This window comes from Tetrao urogallus (assembly GCF_951394365.1).
Source record: "Tetrao urogallus genome assembly, chromosome: 6".
Classification (NCBI taxonomy): domain Eukaryota; kingdom Metazoa; phylum Chordata; class Aves; order Galliformes; family Phasianidae; genus Tetrao; species Tetrao urogallus.
Window position 1 is genome coordinate 32,334,522 of NC_136819.1, and position 21,669 is coordinate 32,356,190.

The following is a 21,669-nucleotide window of genomic DNA, read 5'->3' on the forward strand; positions in this document are numbered from 1 at the left end:
ACTGAGAGCAGAGTAGTGTGAGAAATAGCTGGAAGAAGGGGAGTGGTTTCCTCCTTGTCAGAAGCTGTGTTCAAACCTTGGATCAGTATCCCTGTCAAGGATCCCATGCCTGACAATGTATCATTTATTCAAATTTGTCGCAACCCACTGACTTGACTTGGACAAGTCCAGCTAGGATTTGGACCTGTCTCAACACCACAGATTTGTCTGTCAATCCCTGAACTGACAGCTGGCCCTCATAACCATCAACCACAATCACCAGACTTGCTCTGCTCTTCTTTGGGTACTGTGGGACTGCCCCTTCGTCAGTGCTGTTGAGGTTAAACATTTACCTTGGGTCACCCTTGGCTCTTGCTACCCGACCTGACAGAGGATTCTGATTCTACTGCTCCCCAAAAACTTGTTTCTGTGTTAAGAAATCTAGGCTTAATACACATACAAATGAGAGAAAAAATAGAAGACAAACAGAAAAGGATAAAAGTCTTTTGTGAGTCACCTTAGGCACTTCTTTTTGATGGAAAACAACTGGAATATATATTGCCAGGATAAACCCCATGAAAATACAGTTCAAAATGGGAACATTGACCCTTACCTATTGAAATGCTAGTGAATGCCACCCCAGTCAAAGTATCTGTAAGCTGCTTGCAATTAAAAAAAAAAAAAAAAATGCAAAACAAAACAAACAAACAAAAAAACAATATCCTCATAGTTTCAACCCTCTAAGTGCCAGTCCTCTGAACTGGTTAACATTATCAAGGGAACACTTGCCTGACAGAAAGTAATTTAGGATCCATTAAATATGATTACTTGGCCTTGAAAATGATGGATATTGAACAGAATTATAAGATCACTTTATAAAAGAAAGGCCTCTTTTACATCTCTTCTTGTGGGGCATTAAATAAAGTCTGAGAAAACTCCTAAGGGATTCCTGGCATTTATAGGTTACATTTATGAAAAGGAGGATTGATATTCATATTAAAAACTCTAAAAATTGAATAGGCAGATGTGGCAAGCATGTGGACAGCTGTGACATGTCTAAAAAGTGAGTGACGTTCACCAACTGTTTTCCTTGCTTCAATTATATTAGAGATATGAAAAGTGCCTTTAATTTCAAACTAATCTTTCATGTTCCCTACTGGAATATTAATCCCAAGTGATTTCCTAAGTTCTCTGTATTTCTCACTGTATCATCATCAGTAACTGAAGCAAGAGGTTTTCAAAATCTCAGGTTGCTGTTTTCATCATACTATCCATATTTGAAGGTGAACTTGTCTAAAGACATGATGTGCTTAAGCCACTTTAACTGAAATCTAAGCATGAGACAACTATATTTTAGGCAGAGGGAAAGTTTAGCTTTTTCTTTTCTAAAGGATCTATCCTGAAGCTCAAACATACAGTGCAAATCCATCACTTTTCTCCCACTTGTATTTCTGATCAAAATTAATAAACTGAATTCAGACTAACATTTATTTTTATTCATTTTCCTAAGGTGAGTGTGGGCTGGCTAATTTATTCTATGGAGACAGCTACACCTACACACACAGGTACACAAGGATTTAAACTAAAGTTTCACCAGAATAAAAGCACAGATGTGAACAGAGATTTTCCACATTTCCTATCAGTGCCTAAGCTATTTATTTGTTCAGGTTATGGTGGGGGTTTACTTTGACAGGAGATAGCTCACAAAAACACAATTTTAGTGAACCAGAATTTCCTGCTAAAAAGCTGATTTCCTTAAGCAGCCCATGACTTCTTCCCCTAATGTGACTGACCTTTTCATTAGTTTTGATAACTTACTAACATATAAGAAAATGAAGAATAAGGGCCTTATATTATGAACTTGAAATACACTAAAAGGTTTCCTGATAGTTATCATCATAATTTTATAGCATGCATACTAATGCAATATGAATTACATAAGCTCTTCATATTTTAAAGGAATCTATGATTCTATACCTGGGAATAATTAGTAACAGGTAATGTTTCTTTTTACCTGATTATTCTTTTCATCAAGTAAGTAGATTTTCTTGGAGATAATAATATCTGAAAAGTTCTGGCCGCTAAGTGTGAAAGACAGGTAGAAGAAAAAGAGAATTGGTCATAAAGGAAGGAATACTAAAGAACCTTTGATTTGTCTACTATGTTTCAAAATTTATTAACCTTGTTGCAATGTATGGAAATACATAATTCTAATTATGCATAATTCAACTATTCCTTAGACTAGTTTTCCTAGACTAGTATTCCTTAGACTTATCTTGGGTAGCAAGACTATGGCAGAGGTGCTTTTTTTTTTTGTTGTGAAATAAACCCTGGCAAACAAGAGCTTATAATGGAAGAGCTGACACAACTCTCATGCTTCAAGTGCAAAGGGTGCGACCGAATTTAGAAACAACTGAATCTCATCCATTAACTCTTTTGTCACAGAATCACAGAATCACAGAATTGTAGGGGTTGGAAGGGACCTCCAGAGATCATCGAGTCCAACCCCCCTGCCAAAGCAGGTTCCCTACACCAGGTCGCACAGGTAGGCATCCAGGCAGGTCTTGAACATCTCCAGAGAAGGAGACTCCACCACCTCCCTGGGCAGCCTGTTCCAGTGCTCCGTCACCCTCACTGTAAAGAAGTTCTTGCGCATGTTTGTGCGGAACTTCCTATGCTGCAGTTTCCAGCCGTTTCCCCTTGTCCTGTCTCCACTCACCACTGAAAACAGTCTGGCCTCGCCATTCTGCCCCCCACACCTTAGATATTTATAGACCTGGATCAGGTCCCCTCTCAGTCTTCTCTTCCCAAGGCTGAACAGACCCAGTTCACTCAGCCTTTCCTCATAGGAGAGATGCTCCAGGCCCTTCGCCATCTTCGTGGCCCTCCGCTGGACTCTTTCCAAGAGATCCTTGTCTTTTTTGTACTGGGGAGCCCAGAACTGCACGCAGTACTCCAGATGAGGCCTCACCAGGACAGAGTAGAGGGGGAGGATCACCTCCCTCGACCTGCTGGACACGCTCTTTTTAATGCACCCCAGTAAGCCATTGGCCTTTTTGGCTACAAGGGCACACTGCTGGCTCATGGCCAACCTGTCATCCACCAGGACACCCAGGTCCCTTTCCGCAGAGCTCCCCTCCAGCAGCTCATCCCCCAACCTCTACTGGTGCATGGAATTATTCCTCCCCAGATGCAAGACTCTACACTTGCTTTTGTTAAACCTCATCCGGTTTTTTTCTGCCCAGCTCTCCAGCCTATCCAGGTCTTGCTGAATGGCAACACAGCCTTCAGGCGTGTCAGCCAATCCTCCCAACTTCGTATCATCAGCAAACTTGCTGAGGGTGGCCATTATCCCCTCATCAAGGTCATTGATGAAGATGTTGAACAAGACCGGACCCAGCACCGACCCCTGAGGAACACCGCTAGTTACAGGCCTCCAACCGGACTCTGCACCACCAACAACGACACTCTGCGCTCTGCCAGTCAGCCAGCTCTCAACCCACCTCACTGTCCACTCATCTATCCCACACTTCCTCAGCTTTGTTATAAGGATGTCGTGGGGGACAGTATTAAATGCCTTGCTGAAATCAAGATAGACTACATCCACTGCTCTCCCCCCATCCACCCAGCCAGAGACAACATCATAGAAGGCTACCAGGTTGGTCAAGCACGACCTCCCCCTTGTGAACCCGTGCTGACTATTCCTGATAACCTCCTCTTCTTCCAGTTGTCTGGAGATGACATCCAGTACAAGCTGTTCCATCACCTTTCCAGGGACAGAGGCGAGGCTGACTGGCCTATAATTGCCTGGGTCTTCCTTCTTGCCTCTTTTGAAGACCGGAGTGACGTTGGCTATCTTCCAGTCTTCAGGCACCTCCCCCGTCCTCCAAAGAAGGAAACACACAACCGCTTTCCACAGAAAGCGGTTCAGCAACCACCTCTGCCAGCTCCCTCAGCACCCATGGATGAATCCCATCAGGTCTCATGAATTTGTGAACATTGGTGTTGCCTAGGTGCTCCTGGACCACCTCTTCCCTGACAGAAGGGAGGTCTTCCATTCCCCAGATCCTCTCACTCACCTCCAGGGTCTCAGATTCCCGAGCGGGAGCTTTTTCACTGAAAACAGAAGCAAAGAAGGCATTCAGTATCTCCGCCTTCTCAGCATCCCCCGTTACCAGCACACCCCCGTCACTTAGCAGGGGAGCCACATTCTCCCTAGTCTTCCTTTTACTGTTAATGTACTTGAAAAAACCTTTTTTATTATCCTTTATCCCCTTTGCCAGATTTAATTCCAGGCGGGCTTTAGCCTTCCTTGTCGCATCCCTGCAGACCCTGACAACATTCCTGTATTCTTCCCAAGTAGTCAGACCCTTTTTCCACATTTCATGGGCTTTCTTCTTTCCTTTGAGTTTGTGCACGAGCTCCTTGCTCATCCACACAGGTCTCCTGCCACCCTTTCCCGATTTCTTCCTCACAGGGACACACCGATCCTGAGCTTGGAAGAAGAGCTGCTTAAATGCCCACCAGCTCTCACAGGCCCCCTTGTCTTCCAACACCCTAGCCCATGAGACAGCTCCAAGTAGGTCCCAGAAGAGATCGAAGTCGGCTCTCCTAAAGTCCAGGATAGCAATCCTACTTTTTGGTTTACTTCTTCCACTCAGGATCTTGAACTCCACCATCTCGTGGTCACTGCAACCCAAGCTACCCCCGACCTTTACTTCCCTCACAGGCCCTTCTCTATTAGTGAGAATAAGGTCCAGCAGTACCCCTCTCCTCGTCGGTTCCTCAACCACCTGCATCAGGAAGTTGTCTTCAACACATTGCAGGAACTGTCTGGACCGCGCATGCCTGGCCACATTGCTTTTCCAGCAAATATCTGGATAATTGAAGTCCCCCATAAGCACCAGTGCCTGGGATCGTGACGCTGCTTCCAGCTGTTTGTGGAAGGCCTCATCAACCTCCTCCTCCTGATCAGGGGGCCTGTAGCACACACCCACAACGGTGTCAGCCTGCCCCTTGATTCTTACCCACAAGCTATCCACTGCTACACCACTCTCCCCCAGGTGGAGTTCAATACATTCAAGCTGCTCTCTTACATAAAGAGCAACTCCACCACCCCGCCTCGCCGGCTGATCTTTCCTAAAGAGCACATAGCCCTCCATGACAACATTCCAGTCATGCGAGCTGTCCCACCACGTCTCTGTGATCGCAATGAGATCATAGCCATGTGACCGCACGCAGATCTCCAACTCTTCCTGTTTTTTTCCCATACTGCGCGCATTGGTGTATAGACACTTCAGGGAGGCAGCATTCCCCTGCCACACTCCATCCCTTCGAACTCCACCCTCGTCACCCATCAAGTTCAATATTGAACCTTGAACTACCTGAACCTCAGCAGTCCTCATTTTGTCCCCTTCCCCCTTCTTACCTAGTTTAAAGACCTTTCAATAAGGCCCGCCAGCTCCTGGGCTAGGATCCTTTTACCCCTTGCAGACAGTTGAGCTCCATCTGCAGCCGTCATGCCAGGAGCTGAGTAAATTGCCCCATGGTCAAAAAAACCAAAGTTCTTCTGCCTGCACCAGCCTCTAAGCCATTTATTGATGAGGAGGGCTTTTTTGATCCTCTCAGAGTCCTTCCCCGCCACTGAAGGGATAGAAGAGAAGACTACCTGCACTCCCGCACCATCCAGTACCCTCCCCAGACCCTTGAAGTCATCTCTGATAGCCCTTAGGCTTCTCTTGGCAGCATCATCACTGCCAACCTGAACTACCAATAAGGGGTAGTAGTCAGACGGGCGAACAAGCCCAGGCAACTTTCTAGAGATGTCCCTGACCCGTGCCCCAGGGAGGCAGCACACTTCCCTCCGGGTGGGGTCAGGACAACATATCGGGCCCTCAGTTCCTTTTAGAAAGGGAGTCTCCTACAACTATCACCCTCCTTTCTTTACCAGAAGAGGCGGTCTTCAAGCGTGGAGCCGACCGCCTCTCCTTAGCAAAGCTCAGAGGCTGTTCCACCACCTTGTTCTCAGCCTCCTCACCCTCCAGTTCCAGGGTTTCAAACCTATTACTCAGGGGCACCTGAGGAACCGAGGTAGGTCGGGGAGGGCGCCGCCTGCGTCGCTGAGGTGGGAACATGTCACATGCTGGTAGTAGTACAGGAAAGTAGTTAACAACGCATGCAAGTAAAGTAAACCAGGATTAACTGATGCTGTTTGCTGTATGTATTTCATAAACATTAAGATTAAAATATGAAGATCCCAGTGTTTATAAAAGTTGCCAACTATGATGCTGAATTAGTCAGGCAAGTTATGTGGCAGTACACATTTTCTCTCACGTCTCTCAGTTCTTGCAATGAGCCTGTTGAAAAACCACAACAACCATAATCATCTCATCTTTTTTTTTTTTAACTTTCTTAAACAGTGTCATTTTCAAAATGCTTGTAGATGACATAAAGAAAATTTTAAAGACCTGTTGTTCTTTACTGTGATTAATATAAATGCTGAAAAAGTTTCTGAAGTTGTATTGTGATTGTAAAGCAAAGATGCTAAAAACATAAATGAAGACACGGCTCAGCACACATTGAGCAGAACTGAAAGAAACCCTATAGTCTTCTCAGAAAGCAACATAGGGACTGCAGGACTGCAGTGAACAGCACTAAATCTGTTGTGAATTGGCCAACATCTCTATCACTGATTAGTAGGTAGCTATGGTGGTATGTTCTAAGTTAATCATTCATTCCTCTCAAAAATTAGATATTTTCTGCTACTGTGTGTGTGCTTTGTCTCTAACCTCTTAAACCAGAAACATTTCTTTGTGGTTATTAGGTTCTCAAAAAGTACTAAGAAAAGTAAAGGGATAAAATGAACTATTTTCCTGTCAGTCTTCTTTTGGATTGATGCTTTGGTTTCTAATCTTTCTATACATTGCATTGGTCTCTTGCCAGATGACTTGCAGTTGTTTGGATTGTCTGCTCTGTCTGTTCATTATCTGTACCTGTACAGTTAATAAACTCTGATTAGTTTTCTGAAATTATTGATTTGTTACTAAAGAAAAGAGAATGGTTTTATAACAAATGCCACATGTAGATTTGGACTTCATCAGTGGACCAGAAAATTATTTTGTGATTTTGCAGGACCAAAGCCTGACCCTTTCTGATAACATGGTTTCAGCTTTTGACTTACAGAGACAAGACTTTGAATGAAGTTACCAAACAGACCCCAGGAAGGTGCTTATTATATTTTTAGCTTTCTTAGTAAGTGATTAAGCTAAGTCAGAATCAAAAATTTAGATATTATACACAGCACATGCAACTTTATGTCTTAATTTTTCACTTCTAGATCATCAAGAGATTCCTTTTAAATGGAAACAAACATACCTACAGGAAGGAAGTGAAGAGAAAGGAAACATTCTATGGAGTATGTCAATCTGTAGATTAATTAATACATTGATTCCATTTGAGAGTCTGTATGTACCTGTCTTCCCACTGAGATATCTACTATGCAATCAGTGGTAATTTGAAAATCAATTGCTCTTTTGTAGTACTTAAATTTGTCCATCTAAACAGATGTAATTGATAGAGCCTACAATTCATTTCAAGGCAGTGATGCTTAAGGAATCCTAGAGATAAGGGATGTAAGCTAGCAAACTGGGAGGTTTTACCCAGCAAATGACAGTCAAAATTAACAGTTTTGTATTGGTTTTAAATATAACATAGTAGATATGAAATCTGAATTGAAATATACTGCTAAAGTAAAATATATTTTTAGACAAGGCAAAAAAAGCTGATAGAAGTGACTGTATTTAGACAAAATTATATCTTATAGAATTATGTTTACATGTTACAGAACTAAATTATTGTTTTTTAAAAATTTCATCATATTCTTTTAAAACTGATATTTTGAATATGTTGATCTAGCTGCTTACAAGTCTGGATGAATAAAGTTTACTTTTCTTGAAAATGTTATTAAAATTTGCCTTTTTTAGTGTACAAAGAATTTTTAGAGCTTTTGCCATACACACTGCTTAATCAAATACAATACGATACTTGCACGTGTTGAATACATATTTCCAGATTCATTAAACAACTATTTCCCCTCAAGGCAATTCATTGTTATGCACTAGAGGACTCTAAGATGGACTATTTGGTTGGGGGGATAGTATACTTTGGTTGGGGGAGGGCGGGGGAAGGAAAAAAAAAAGCAGAAAATAGGAAAAGAGAGGCAGGAAGAAAGCTAAGACTAGCACAAAATGTGTAGTCACAGTTTTAAAAGTCTTTGCAATTTATTTCAGCCCTGAGGTGGCATTAATTGACACATTAGCAAGTTATTTACCATGTTATGTGCCTATTTAATCTAAAATTCAATGAAAATAACACCAGGGAAATAACTGTAACACATTGCATATACAGCACATGTTTAAAGTACGGAAGACAAAATATTAATGGTAATGTGTCACAGTTAACTCACAGACTGTCCCTGCAACTCACATAATTGAATTACCAACTGTCAGTTTGCAGAGGCATCTTTACAATACTTTAAGGTAAAATCTTATAATTCCTAAAACTTAAAAAGAATTGAAAATTATTTTCATATCAATATACTGTAGTGTACATCAACAGAGGAAGCAATCAATCATTTTTTACTAACAGTAATTAAATCTGAGATGCTGATTCCTTTCCTAAACATTGTACATTCTATAAGAAATGAAGAAATACGGATTTATGGTAAGATAAAAGGATTACATAGCTTATTTTGCTGTTGCAACTAAGGGGTAGCTTTCTTTCAGAAAGGAAGAGACAATTCAGCATCCAAGATCTCAAATTCAGTTCTTGATAGCAAAACTATAGTATTGTCCAGTTTTTCCAGTTTAGAAAGTTTTATTTTTTTTATTTTATATTTTCCTTGGAAAAATAAAAGAGTAATAGAAAAATCTTTCATGTGACACTATAGCTATCACCAGAGTCAGATTTACTTAAATTCTTGAATGCCAAATTAGATAGCAATCACACAGACTACTTCAGTATGTCCCTGCTTTATTTATTTATCAAACACTGGAGCCTGCAAAAGTACCTTGTGCTTAAGCATGTAAATGCTGTCATCTTCTTTTTCATTACTGTATATAGAATCCATGAGTAGCCAACTAGTATTATTATTATTATATATTTTTTAGCAACAAGACATCTGTTTTCAGCAACAATGAGGTAGAGGTGATTAGGCATGTCTTCTACCCAAAGAGGGAATAATAATCAAATTCTATGTTTTAATATCATTTACTCATATGGCAGTATACTGCAGTGGTTTGTACTATTTAAATTGTATGCTCCAAGGTCAGAATGGTGTTATTTTTATTGACAAATATTTATGTATATACATAGGTTTTGTATACAGCCCAATTCTGAGTCTGGGAAAAGAAATACGTGGCTGCTGTTCACAAAAAAGTCAGTGCTAGGGGCCATGACCCTCTATGGATGCAAGCTTGTCTGGTATGTGCTTTTGTTGACCATGCCTTTACCACACTGGAGAAGGGGGAAGTCCTCTGGTTGTTAAACGTGAGAAGAGTAAATATTACTAGGACTGAAGTGTCACAGCACGTAAGATAAATGGTCTGTCTCTACTAGATCACATTTCCAACACCTTGTATTCTTTTACCTACAGTTTGGCTAAAGAAACTGAAAATCACATGTGAAGTCACTGGTCCAGATGGAAAGACTCTTCACAATGCCATTAGTCTGAGTGGATTTTTATTTTTTATTTTTATTTTTATTTTTATTTTTTGTTCTGAAACATGAATCTTTATGTTATTTCCAATCTGCCTCATTTACTTAATTTTTTACTTGTTTATCTGCTGGATATTGCTGCTTTCTAGATAAATATCCAGTTATTTCTTGAATTCTGCAAAGACAAATGCTCACCATGTGGAACCTTTTGTCACACCATATCAGAACCATTCTGGATGCCCTTTTATCATTATTCCATTATTTTAAAACTCTGCCATAGCCCAGGACCCACTTATGCTATGCACTGTACAAAAACATCCACTCTCTCTTTTGCAAAGAGATGTTGTGCAGTCACCCTTGGCGCTACATATGTGGGAACAACATAAGTGGAAATGTGGCCCCCGCCCATATTTGCTATGAAGGTAAATATGTGTCTGTAATTTGGAATGTCTGTCCCAAAGAGGTTACATACAGTTTAGGCAGAAGGATGGAGAAAGCAGGCAGATAGAGAGAAGTAGAGCAGAACAGTGCCCATCAGCATAATAATCAGCAGTCTGAGCACACCACCAGCCTCATCCATATCCTTGCATTCTATTAATTATTAACAGACTTTTGTGGCAAATCTCTTATTCTCTGCTACACCATCTGCATGTTCCTTTCTGAAATAAAGAGTTTTTGCCTTTCTCTGGCAATTTTTGGCCTTTGCCTGGAAGACCTGAGGACAGCGACAGCCAGGCAGCAGCTGATGGCCCTGCCATTGTCCCTGGCATTTCCAGCCACCTTCTTCTGCCCATGAGCTACTCTATTTCCATGGCCCCTCTCTTGCAGAAGAGAGGCTCTGAAAAAAAATTATTACTGGTGTGTGCACAAGCTATTGGAGATCTTTTTAGACAGTGTTACTTCCCAACCTCCTGGGCTACAAGCTTTGGCACGTTTGTCCACTTGGTTGTGTGACAGTGTAATTCTAGAGAATCATAGAATGGTTTCAGTCAGAAAGGGACCTTGGAGATTTAGTTCCAACCCATCAGAGGTGTCACATCAGCGAAGGTTTCAGACGCAGGATGAGGGTACCCTCGCGAACTGAGGTACCCACGTTTCGATCAGGCCAGCCGCTCCCCGGTGTCCGCAGCAGGCGGCGAGACCGCATCGAGCATGGGAACTTAAAGCTCCTGCCCACGTTTCCGGGCTTCCCGGCGTCCGAGCGCCATCCGGGCGGAAGCGTTTACGCGACGGCAGCCACGAGCGGGCTGGAGGTGATGTGCTTGTGGTGGATGTTTCTGTAAGGTTTTTCCGGCTTTTCCCCATCTGCCCTCGCCCGCTACCGGCAGCACGGCGCGATGCGGCGCGGCGCAGCCCCCGGGCACTGCCGGTGCTGGGCTCGGGCGATGCCCGCTCGGGCGGCTGCGGGTAGCGCTGAGCCGGGCCGCCGCGGCCCTGCAGGGACCCCGCTTGCCGATGTGGAAAAGCTGCCGGCGGTTGTGTGCCGATCTGCCGTCTGTTGGAGCCGCTTCGTTAGCTGCTTTAACTGTTTTTAAGAGGGTTTTGTTTAAAGGAAGGGGCGAAATTGTAGCAACGTTTGGGGTAGGTCAGTTTCAGGTCACAAGTCTCTTCAGTCTTCTCAACTCTTCACAACTTTGTTGTGTGGTTAAACTAGTGCTGCTACTCCTCATCTACGTGCTTTTGTTTCAGATAATGCTTTAAAAAATTGATGGAAAACAGAGGCAGATGAGATGCACTACCCTCGAGGAGCTTGATGTGATTTCTCTGTTAAAGATCACGTTTCCGGTAAGCTTTTCCCTTAGTGCAGCATACCAACCTTGTCCCCGAGGAAGGACAAGTGAGGAAAATAGGTGGAATGTGTTAATGTAGGCAGAGTTGTGCTTCTTTTTGATCCTGTGTTTCATAGATAAGCAGCTAGATTTTCAATTGTCTGTTTTGCAGGTAATGATACAAGAAACACTTTATCTTGCTTAATGTGTTTGTTGGCATTACTCTTTTTGCACCTATCTGGAGAAGTATATATATTCGTGTTTCTTGAGGCCTGAGGATAAACTAACAAGGCATAATAATCTGTTAGCGGCAAATTTGGAAACACTGAATTTTCAGCTCTTAAGTTTTGAGAGCTGAATTAATGAGTCATAGGAAAACAGGCTAGAACATTCGTTTTGTGTTTATTCCCATGCATCAAACCAGAGTGAGGGAATCTGAGATGCCTTTGTGCAGCTTCTTCTTGAAGACATTACTGGTGTGCTGGGAGACTGTTCTACCTCCAACAACTTAGTTATTGAGAAAGACTGTATAACTGTAAGGAAAATGTACTTGAATCCTCTCCTGTAATTTGAATCCATTTGTAGTCACAGCTTTATATGGCTTGAGGAACAATTTTTCTTTTCAGCAGACTTTTTTTTTAGCATGTTTGTCTTTCTTTTCTTTTTAATCAGGTCTGCTCTCCTTTAAAACATACATTCCCAATTATTTTAATATTTTTCAATATATTATGCATATAAGCTCTGATCTTTATTGATCCTCTCATCTAGTCTCATTCCATTAAGTTCATATACTTGATTAAATTTGAAGGGCATTGTTCAAAATGGGATAGAGTATTCCAGTTGTTGAATTCTAAGCAGTAGCATGGGAGATTCATGTGCCGTTCAAGTTCTGTTTCTGCTTATATATCCTGGCATAACAGTATGGTGTTGGCATATTCAGCGTCTGTTCTAACTGCCCCCAGGTCTCATCTGTGTAACTGTTGCTGAAAATGAACTGTGTTCATTTTCCAGAAAATCTTGTCTTTCTTCTTATTGAAGTGTGAGTCCGGTTTTTTGGGTTTTTTTTCCCTTTAGAATTCTGATTATCAGCCTGCTGTCATCTGAAAAATAAATAATAATATGTATTTAAATAATATTTAGACACAGGAGAGTACTCTGTGGACCTTCAATGGCTTGCATCTTTATTTTATTTTTCTGCATGACCTTGCAGCCAAGATGAAAAGTAGTGTCAATTTAATATTAACTGGGCCTAGTCTACAAATGAAATCTGTAAACTAAATTTGTATTGCATAGGGAAGTACTTCTTCTAATCAGGACAAGCCTGTGTATTTCCAGGGCTTGCAGAAAAAAATATTCCAAACTAGTCTTTTGTTCTTTGATCTTTAGCAGCAGTGTGTTTATTCTTTAGATTTGGAAGGCACAGTTCATGATGAAATAGATATGGAGAAATCTATCCTTAGTAAATACAACTTGAAAATGTATTTTGGCCACACAGAGCTGCTCTTATCATTTTTCTCCTTCTGCACTGCCTCATTTGAGCCTAAAGTTTTTCAGTGGCAAATGACCAGCTCTACTCTGCTTTTGACACCTTTTACTACAGAACACTTTCCTCATTCATCAGATAGAATCTTTAATACATTTATAAGCTAAATACAAAATCCCTTGTGTAATATGCCACAGCTGTCTTTTGCTTTGACTTTTTTCTTTGCATGTCACTGTACTGTTTGAGTCCTTTCCTCATGTGTAAATTAGATCTGTATGACAGCATGTTAGCTAAAATTTGTCAGTCTTTACAGTTCTTTCTCAGGAGGCTTTCCTTCAATTCTAATGGAGGCTGCCTTGAACCATAGCTGTACAGGAAGTTCTAGCACAGCTGAGAAGCATGCTACTTTTCTCAGCCTACCTGTCTCTGCATTCACTGAAGCACAAACTAGAAAGCATTTGGTGTCAGACATTTACTCTAAACTCTTTGCATTCATCTGATGTGACAAGTAGGAGGAAAAGGGAGTCTCCTAAGAGCATTGTTTTGCATCTTCAAAAGGCTGAAACTGAGTAGCTGTTAAAGTTATATAGGAAGCAAATAGGAAAGGAAAAGTTGACTTTTTCATTTGCTCCATAGTGTTAAATCTTATCTTGAACAACCAAGATTAGATAACACCTTGGTACAATAACACCTGCATCTAAGGCACACATGCAAACATTATTTCCATTAAGTATGATGCCTATGAGAGATGGAAAGATCTTACAAGATGAACAGGTTTCTTTCTGTTGAACATAAGAAAAACCTTGGTTTATCAAGTATTTTATTGTGCATATGTTTAAAATCTCATCTTAATTTGCTTTACATTGCAGAAGGCTTTTATTCTTTGGAACTACTTTAAATGAACTTTTCAGGTATTTCTGAATTCTTAAAAATGAAGGACATTGTCTCCTTGGGAGGAGGCAGAGCTTTAGAAACGCTGAAACTTGTAAAAGCTTTAGAAACATTGAATAAATTAGTTCTGGTGGCATGTAAGAAAGAATAAACAACTTGTGAGTAGTATCATTTATAGTGTCAAAATACCACGAATTATAGTTGGTGAAAATGTATACCATAAAGTCTTTACATGCCTTCTTAAGCTGTTGTTTTGAAGTTTGTTCCTTACATCCTTTTCCCATTTATATAAGGGGATATAGATAATTCTGCAGAAGTATTTTCATGCTGTTATTCTTACTTTTGTGGTCTGGAGTACTTCTACTGTCTCAGATGCTGCAATTTAACAGTTAATTGAAGAGGTAGTCCAGTGATGACTAAAAAAACACCTGTCAGTTCTTTTTTTTTTTGGTTTTTTTTTTAAAGTGAACCTAAAAGAAATGCTTTTTTTTTTTTTGAAAGGGGGGGGAAGGACTTTTCTCTTACCAAAAAAAAAAAACCACACAGAGTAGTATCAGGAAACAACTTTTGTTTTCCATGTTCACTGAATGAAGGACAAAGGAACAAACTTCGTAGTAAAGAGAGGTTCAGCTGAGCACAAGGAGAGCTTGGTGAGAAGTGGAAGTGCTTTAAATCTCTTTGGAAGTTGTCTCTGATATGAATGGAGGGCTTGGGCTAAATAGTTGCTTGAGATGTTCCTATGAATATTTTATTAAAAATACCAATAATTGAGAGCATGAGAAGTTTCTTATTTTCAAGTCACTGTGCTTCAACAGAGACGCAGCATATTGCTGAAGTGTGCTCTGACTTGAAAATTCCAGGAGAATAAAACAGACTGGTTCATGACTTCAATTTATTCTAAATCATTCACTACAATGATTTAAGATAATGTTTATGTTTACAATGACATAAGAGCATATGCATGGTTAAGTATCACAACTCAGATGTGCTAGCTTGGTTGTGGTATAGCAAACAGTCTGTGTTCCATCCTTGTTCTGATGGTAGTTAACAGTTACATTCTGCTGTGCTTTGTGGCTGGCTCTTGTGTGTGCCATTCTGAGCAAAAATGATTACTGTTTGTTCTGTATGCAGTTGAGAAAACATACAAATGTAAATTGTAACTCTGTGCTTTGTTTCAATGTATTGTTTATTTTCACTTCCTACAAACATTGCATTCCCTTAATTTTGATGTTCTAAGGCCGAGAATCCCTAGCTCTTACCTCCTTTTATCATTATGAATTCCATATGTGGGATTTAGAATTCCTGTTCTAGGGAAGAAATTTATTGTAATAAGTTTTGTTGTTTTTTTTTGTTTTTTTTTTTTTGAAAGTATATTCTTTATTTGGAAATAATCTAAATAGTATAATGTAGCTGAACTACACATAATTTAAAAGTAACAGGCAAGATTAAATAATATCTGTTTTAAAGCATTGGTTACTTAAACTTGCTTCTTCTGAAAAGTAGAAAAGATTTCAATATTATGTAAAATAACAAGTGAATACTCTGTAATCAGGAAAGCATTTTAAACTAAACTAAATCACAAATATTGTTATCTGGATGTTTTTGATATCCTATTGGGGGGGGAGGAGGAGGAAGAAAAGGGAAGAGGGCAAACAATCTTGTATTAGTATAGGCTAAAATACTGTTCTTTTTCTCTTACTTTAGGGACCTGTGGTATCTCTGTTAAGAAAACTGACAGCTTGTACAGCCTGCTGCCTTAGTGCACAATTGATGATTTCGCTTGAAATACTCACCTGAAGAAATTAACAGTAGGCAAGGTATAACTGCTTTTTAACAATGTTAAGAATTCAGCATTGTGTAACAGCTAACAGGATACCCAAGAAAAAGCCATATATATGTGACATTTGCTATAAGCAGTTTGAAACTCCATCAAAATTGGCAAGACATTATCTGATACATACTGGTCAAAAGCCATTTGAATGTCATGTGTGCTATAAAACGTTTAGGCAGTTGGTCCATCTGGAGAGGCATCAGTTGACCCATAATTTGCCTTTTGAGTGTAATTTTTGTCATAGAAACTTCAAAAATGTAATTACTTTGTTGAAGCATCAGCAGCTTCATAATGAAAACTATCAGAATTGTATCAAGCAAGAAGAAAAATCTGTGAGTTCTGAGCAGGATGGGGTCACTTGTGGCATATTTCGATGTTCTGTGTGCTGGAAGTCTTTTACAACTGAAGAGAAGTGGATGCTGCATCAGTGTCAGAAGGCAGATTGCCTACGTGGTACAAGAAGGAGAAAGAAAACTCACCCTTGTGAATTGTGTAACAAGACATTTCCATCGAGATCTAAGCTAGAACGACACTTCCTTATTCACACTGGCCAGAAACCTTTTAAGTGTTCTTCGTGTGGCAAATCTTTCAGACAGTCAACACATTTGAAAATCCATCAGCTCATGCATACTGAAGAAAGGCCTTTTCAGTGCTGCTTTTGTCAGAAGGGATTTAAAATACGGAGCAAACTCATGAAGCACAAACAACTCCATGCCAGAAATAAGGCTGTCTCCAATATCATATACAAAGGAAAAACTAAACATCTCAGACTACAGAAACTGTCAGAAGGAAAGATGGATAGTTTTGATAATGCTGACACATTCAAATTGCAGGAGAATGACCCACATGATGTTTATTTGATTTATGTCGTACCATTTCAGTGTCCAGTGTGTGAGCAGTGTTTTGACACAGAGGAAGTCCTAAATTTGCATAAATGTTATCTAAGAGATGAGAAAGGCTCAAGTTGCACAACAGCATGCAGTCGCACAGTCAGCATGAAAAGCAAGATCCAGATGAAGCTGAAGCACACTGGAGGAAAGCTATCAGATTTTTCTTTGACTGACAGAGAAAAAATGAAATCAGGTCACTTTAGGAGTCCTGACCTGGTTGCAGTTAGAGAGCAGCAATCTGATAAAAATGTTTCCACTAAATCTTTCAAGGACTGCTGTAGCAAGCTTGACCTGTGCAAGGCTGTCAATTGGATGAAAAGAAGGTTTGCTGTGCCATTACACTGGCAAGAGCATCTAGAACCTCTCAAGGTAGGAATTAATTTAGAAGGTGTGCTTACTGGTGAAAGCATGTTAAGCATCAGTAATGGAGTGCGTAATAGGGATGATGCTTTTTATGGTTCATCAGGTGATAGCTTCCTTGATAATTCAGAAATATTTCACTATGCTTTTTCAGCTCCTAAAAATATACATAACAGACACAAAGTGTGTAAATGTGACAGATGTGAAAAAATATTTCCATCTTCATCCAAGCTTCAAAGACATTACCTTATACACACAGGACAGAAGCCCTTTGGCTGTAGTGTTTGTGGGAAGACATTTAGACAGTCAGCTCACTTAAAAAGACATCAGCTCACCCATACTGAAAATAACTATAAAAGCCCTGTTTGCCATGTAGAATTTGAAAATCTGCACAAATTCTTCAATCATCAGGAAGATCACATTGAATTTGAGTCTTCTCAGCCTGAGAGTTATTCAGATTATTCTCAAGCACCTTCAGAGGCACCTGGCTTTCAAGAATTTGAGCTGACTCAGTCAAATCAAGCAGCTGAAATCAAAGTTGAAATTGAGTCAGAGGCCTTTGTTCTTGACACTGGCAGTAGAAACACAGATCCTTATTTGTGTAGTAAATTGATGGAAACGGAGCAAAGCTGCTGTAGTTACTGGCCTGATTTTTCTGAAAGTGTTGAAAGAAGAAAACTATACCAGTGCAGTCTCTGTTTTAAGACATTTAAATCATTTTCTAAGCTTGAAAGACATTACTTCATGCATGCTGGACAGAAGCCATTTGAATGTTCAATTTGTGGTAAAAGTTTCCGACAGTCTCCACATTTGAAAAGACATCACCTTACTCACTTTAAGGAGAGGTTAAAGTTGAGCTCCAGTCAGCAACAGTCAGAAACATTGTTTTCTCTCAACCTGGATACTGTCCCCTGAAGTTATACATTAATATTTTTGATTACATGATTATTAAAAGGATTATGTTAAACTGAACAACCAACTGAACAGGATTATCTTTTTACGTTGTGAAGATGACCTAATGACTTTATTTGCTCTTTTCAGAACTGCCCGCTTGATTGTAATATCTGGTAACCGTGAGAAGATGGTAAAAACAAAACAAAGCAATAAGAAAGCTACTTCACATTTGTTTTCTTCACAAATGTATTTTTAAATACACATTTTTACTGTATTGATGGTATCATGGCAATCTGCAGTGTTCTGTAGCTGTTCAATGAGAATGATCAAAAAGTAAAGGCAACTTGTGGAATACAGGAAAAATGGTCCTGCTGCTTTCTTCTGGCTCTCTGTACATTGCAAGCATTAAAATGTGCACATTTGCTGTATTTAGTCCATGTTTTATTCAAGAAAGAGTAATAGTTAATTTTGGATGAACAAGATGCAGGAAAAAAAGAACAAGCTGAAAAAGTGGAAAATAATATTTAACGAGGAAAACTGTTGACTAGAATTATAAAACAGTTAATAGAGGAAAAATAACCTAACTCCGTATTTGTAATGTGCTTGGAGATCTATGGGTGAGAAATTACATCCTTTCCTTATTAGTGGTAAAATGAATAGGTAGTGCTAAAGTAGCAGGGTTTTTAATCAATCCCTTTTAACACTTCATTATTTGCACTTCTTGCAGAATCCCTTTTTTGTATTTTTTTTTTTTTTTCATGCAATAGTGAATTATTTTTCTGCAAGCAAAGAAAGCAAAAAAATTATCAAGGATAATACATGTGCAGTTATTTATTCCTTCTGTTGTGCATATTGCACCATTATAAAAAAATGTTGTCCTAGGTGTTATAAACCAGGCAAGTAGTTTTGTTGGGAAATCATGTTCTTGTTACATTAAATATAAGAGACTAAAAATAATTTTTCGCTCAAATTAAGTAATTTTGGTTTTGTGAATAAAATCTCTGGTTATACTTCTGGTAAGTAGAGAGCTTTATCTGTTGTTCATGTGGGTCTGACAAAAAATGTAAGTGCAGTGGAGCTGTAATCGTCAAGGAAAAAAAAATGAAGTTTCTCTTTTTTTTTTTTTTTTTTTTTTTTTTTTTTTCCTCCTCTGAAGAATCATTGTAGAATCACAGACTTAGGTTGGAAGGGACTTAAAGATGATCCAGTTCCATCACCCTGCCATGGGCAGAGATGCCATCTACCAGCTCAGGCTGCCCAGGTCCCCATCCAACCTGACCTTGAACACCTGAGATGGGGCATCCACAGCTTCTCTGGGCAACCTGCTCCAGTGCCTCACCACCTTCCATGTAAAGAATTTCTTCCTAACATCTAACCTAAACTTTTGGTACATTTTGCTTTGTTATGCAACTTCTGAACATTTTAATCCTGAAGTTTTTAATCCTACATCTAAATTAACAGAATTGTAAGTTCTGTAGGTAAACTTTTTTTTTGTCTTGAAGTTATTTCTCTAGGTCTTGCTGTGGAATAGCCTTTGTAGTACTTGATATAAATGAAGTGAAGGATGAAGAGAGTTCTTACCATATTTTTGAGTGTGTGTATCTCCACTTTCAGAGCAAATGAAATACTACGATTTTTATATGACAGGCTAGTTGAGAATCTTAAGAACAACTGTGGTTACATACTGAGATTGTTTTTCTTCCCATATGAGTTGTTTTGTATTGAAAGAGAATACTTCATAAAATATTTTGAAAGTGTATTGTAGAGCTCTTAAAAATATTTGTAATAAACTATTTTATTTATATTGCACTTTTATTGTATACTTTTTGTGCAAACAAAATGATGTTGAAACTATGTAACATTCAGTATGCGGAGAAGTTAGACTAGATATTAGAATATAACACTTTGCGTGTTAGAACAGAGGTTTTCTTTCAGAATTTTTTGCTATATAAATAAAGTTAAGTATTTTAAAAGAGAGAAAGTGGTCTGTTTGTTTTTTTTTTTTTAAGAAGTCAGTCATTTGAAAAACATATTTTTAAGCATAATATTTGGAGAAAAATAAACCGAGTTTTTTCAAAAATACTGATTTTAGTGAAATGGGGGAAAGATGAATACAGAAAGCTAAATTTGAGGGATAAGTAGAAGAAAGAGTATTAATGTCTGATTAATTGGGAATCTAAGGTAATATGTGGGCTCCATGGGATTTTTAGAAGGGCAATAATGGTCATTTTGCTTATCTGGCTCTATTATTTTTATCAAAAGTTTAGTGCTGGATAAATTCACAGTTGTAGGGGAATTACAGCTTTAACCTGCTAGACATAAGTAAAAAGGTTTCTGCAAGTCCAGGGAAAAAAATCTAAGGTTGAAATTGTCACTAAAATTCTCCAAGTTCTTTTGAGAATTTGAGCTAGAGTAATTTTTCCAAGTGTTAGGAATAATAGTTCATGTCATTTATTATTAGATTAGTCATTTTCCATCATGCTTCCAGGCAAGTTCAAGCCATTGATCTCAAGTATATTTGGTGACATAAACATTGCCAGTAATTAATTTAGTTGGAATGAGCTGATAGATAGCAGTAATAACCCCATAGAAACATAGTGGGTTTTTTTTGTCTTGTTTGTTTTAAGATTATGCACAAAACTAAAGCATATTGTAAAGAGGAAAATGGAAGGTCCCCCTATGATACTAGCAGACTTCTTTCAGGAGAGCTTATAAAATGCATGGATTTAGCTGTGAGGAAGTTCTATGTGATTTAGAAGAAGGGACAAAAAAACAGAAGGTTAAAGGGATTTTTTTCTAAGGCAAATAAAGTATGCAATACTAAATTCATTGGAACTGCAGTACTACCTGATCACGGTCCATTTTCTGTCCAGGAAAACAGCTATGGTTAATTTTAAAACATTAATGATTTTACGTGGTTGTCATGCTATCCTTGCAATGCTCTTGGAAAGTCACAACTTTATGTACAGGGGAAAAAAATTACCTAGAAAAAAAAAAAAACAACCTTTTTTTTTCTTTTCATTTTTCTAGCTACCTCTCACTAAGCAATTAAGTTTTCACTTGTCTTTGATCTCTCGCTATTATTCCTATAGCCAACAAGAAAAGTTCATGAGGCAAATGGGAAACAGATACAAAAGAAACTTAATTGAAGGTAAAAGACTTTTAGGCTTGTGATTGTGAAATTGTGATGCTGGGTTTAATGCTTAGTTTTTTTGGTTGGTTTCTGACAACAGAACCTCACTTGAATAACGTACAGTTGGATGGCTTTTATATCAAATAGGCTATAGATTTGATTTTTCTAAAGGCCCCTGGTAATAATGTTCCAAATGTCTAGGTGTCCTAAATAACTAAAGAGGTCATGGTTCATGTTCCTAGCACAAGGTTTTGTGGATTTTTTGAATGCAAGTCTTCACTTAATAGCCCAGCTTTTATGGTCTGATGGCTGAGAGGCAGTTACAAGGAAAATGGAAATTACAGAAGTGACTTCACTCTTCTACACCTATGTACATATACATATGTTCTCCAGGTTGAGCATTCTAATTGTGCCTTTACATATAAGTCTGTCGAGCAGCTTTACACAGCATCTTTTTTAGCATCCATTTAAAAAGTGAATCTTCAAAGTCCATTAATGTGTTAATCACCCTTGTATCAACAAAATCACAAGTAGAATCGATCATTTCCTTGTTCAAAAACTGTTGTTCTAACGTGAACATTTTCTGCCACAAACCATCACAAGTTTTTAAATTCTGTTCTACATTTGTACACTTCACTATCTGAATTCCTGTCTTCTTCCGGGATCTGCTGATGTATGACTTTATTCTTGAATGTACCTGATAAAATTTGTATATGCAGCTAAAA

General features: G+C 38.9%; 1 protein-coding gene across 1 annotated transcript; it reads left to right on the top strand.

Moving 5' to 3' along the window:
- Positions 1–15,672: 15,672 nt before the first annotated feature.
- On the top strand, positions 15,673–17,832 carry ZNF770 (zinc finger protein 770; the record flags this gene model as incomplete). Its single annotated transcript, XM_079537639.1, has 1 exon — positions 15,673–17,832. One exon carries the CDS (start codon positions 15,673–15,675, stop codon positions 17,830–17,832), a length of 2,160 nt encoding a protein of 719 aa, XP_079393765.1.
- Between the last annotated feature and the right edge of the window lie 3,837 nt (positions 17,833–21,669).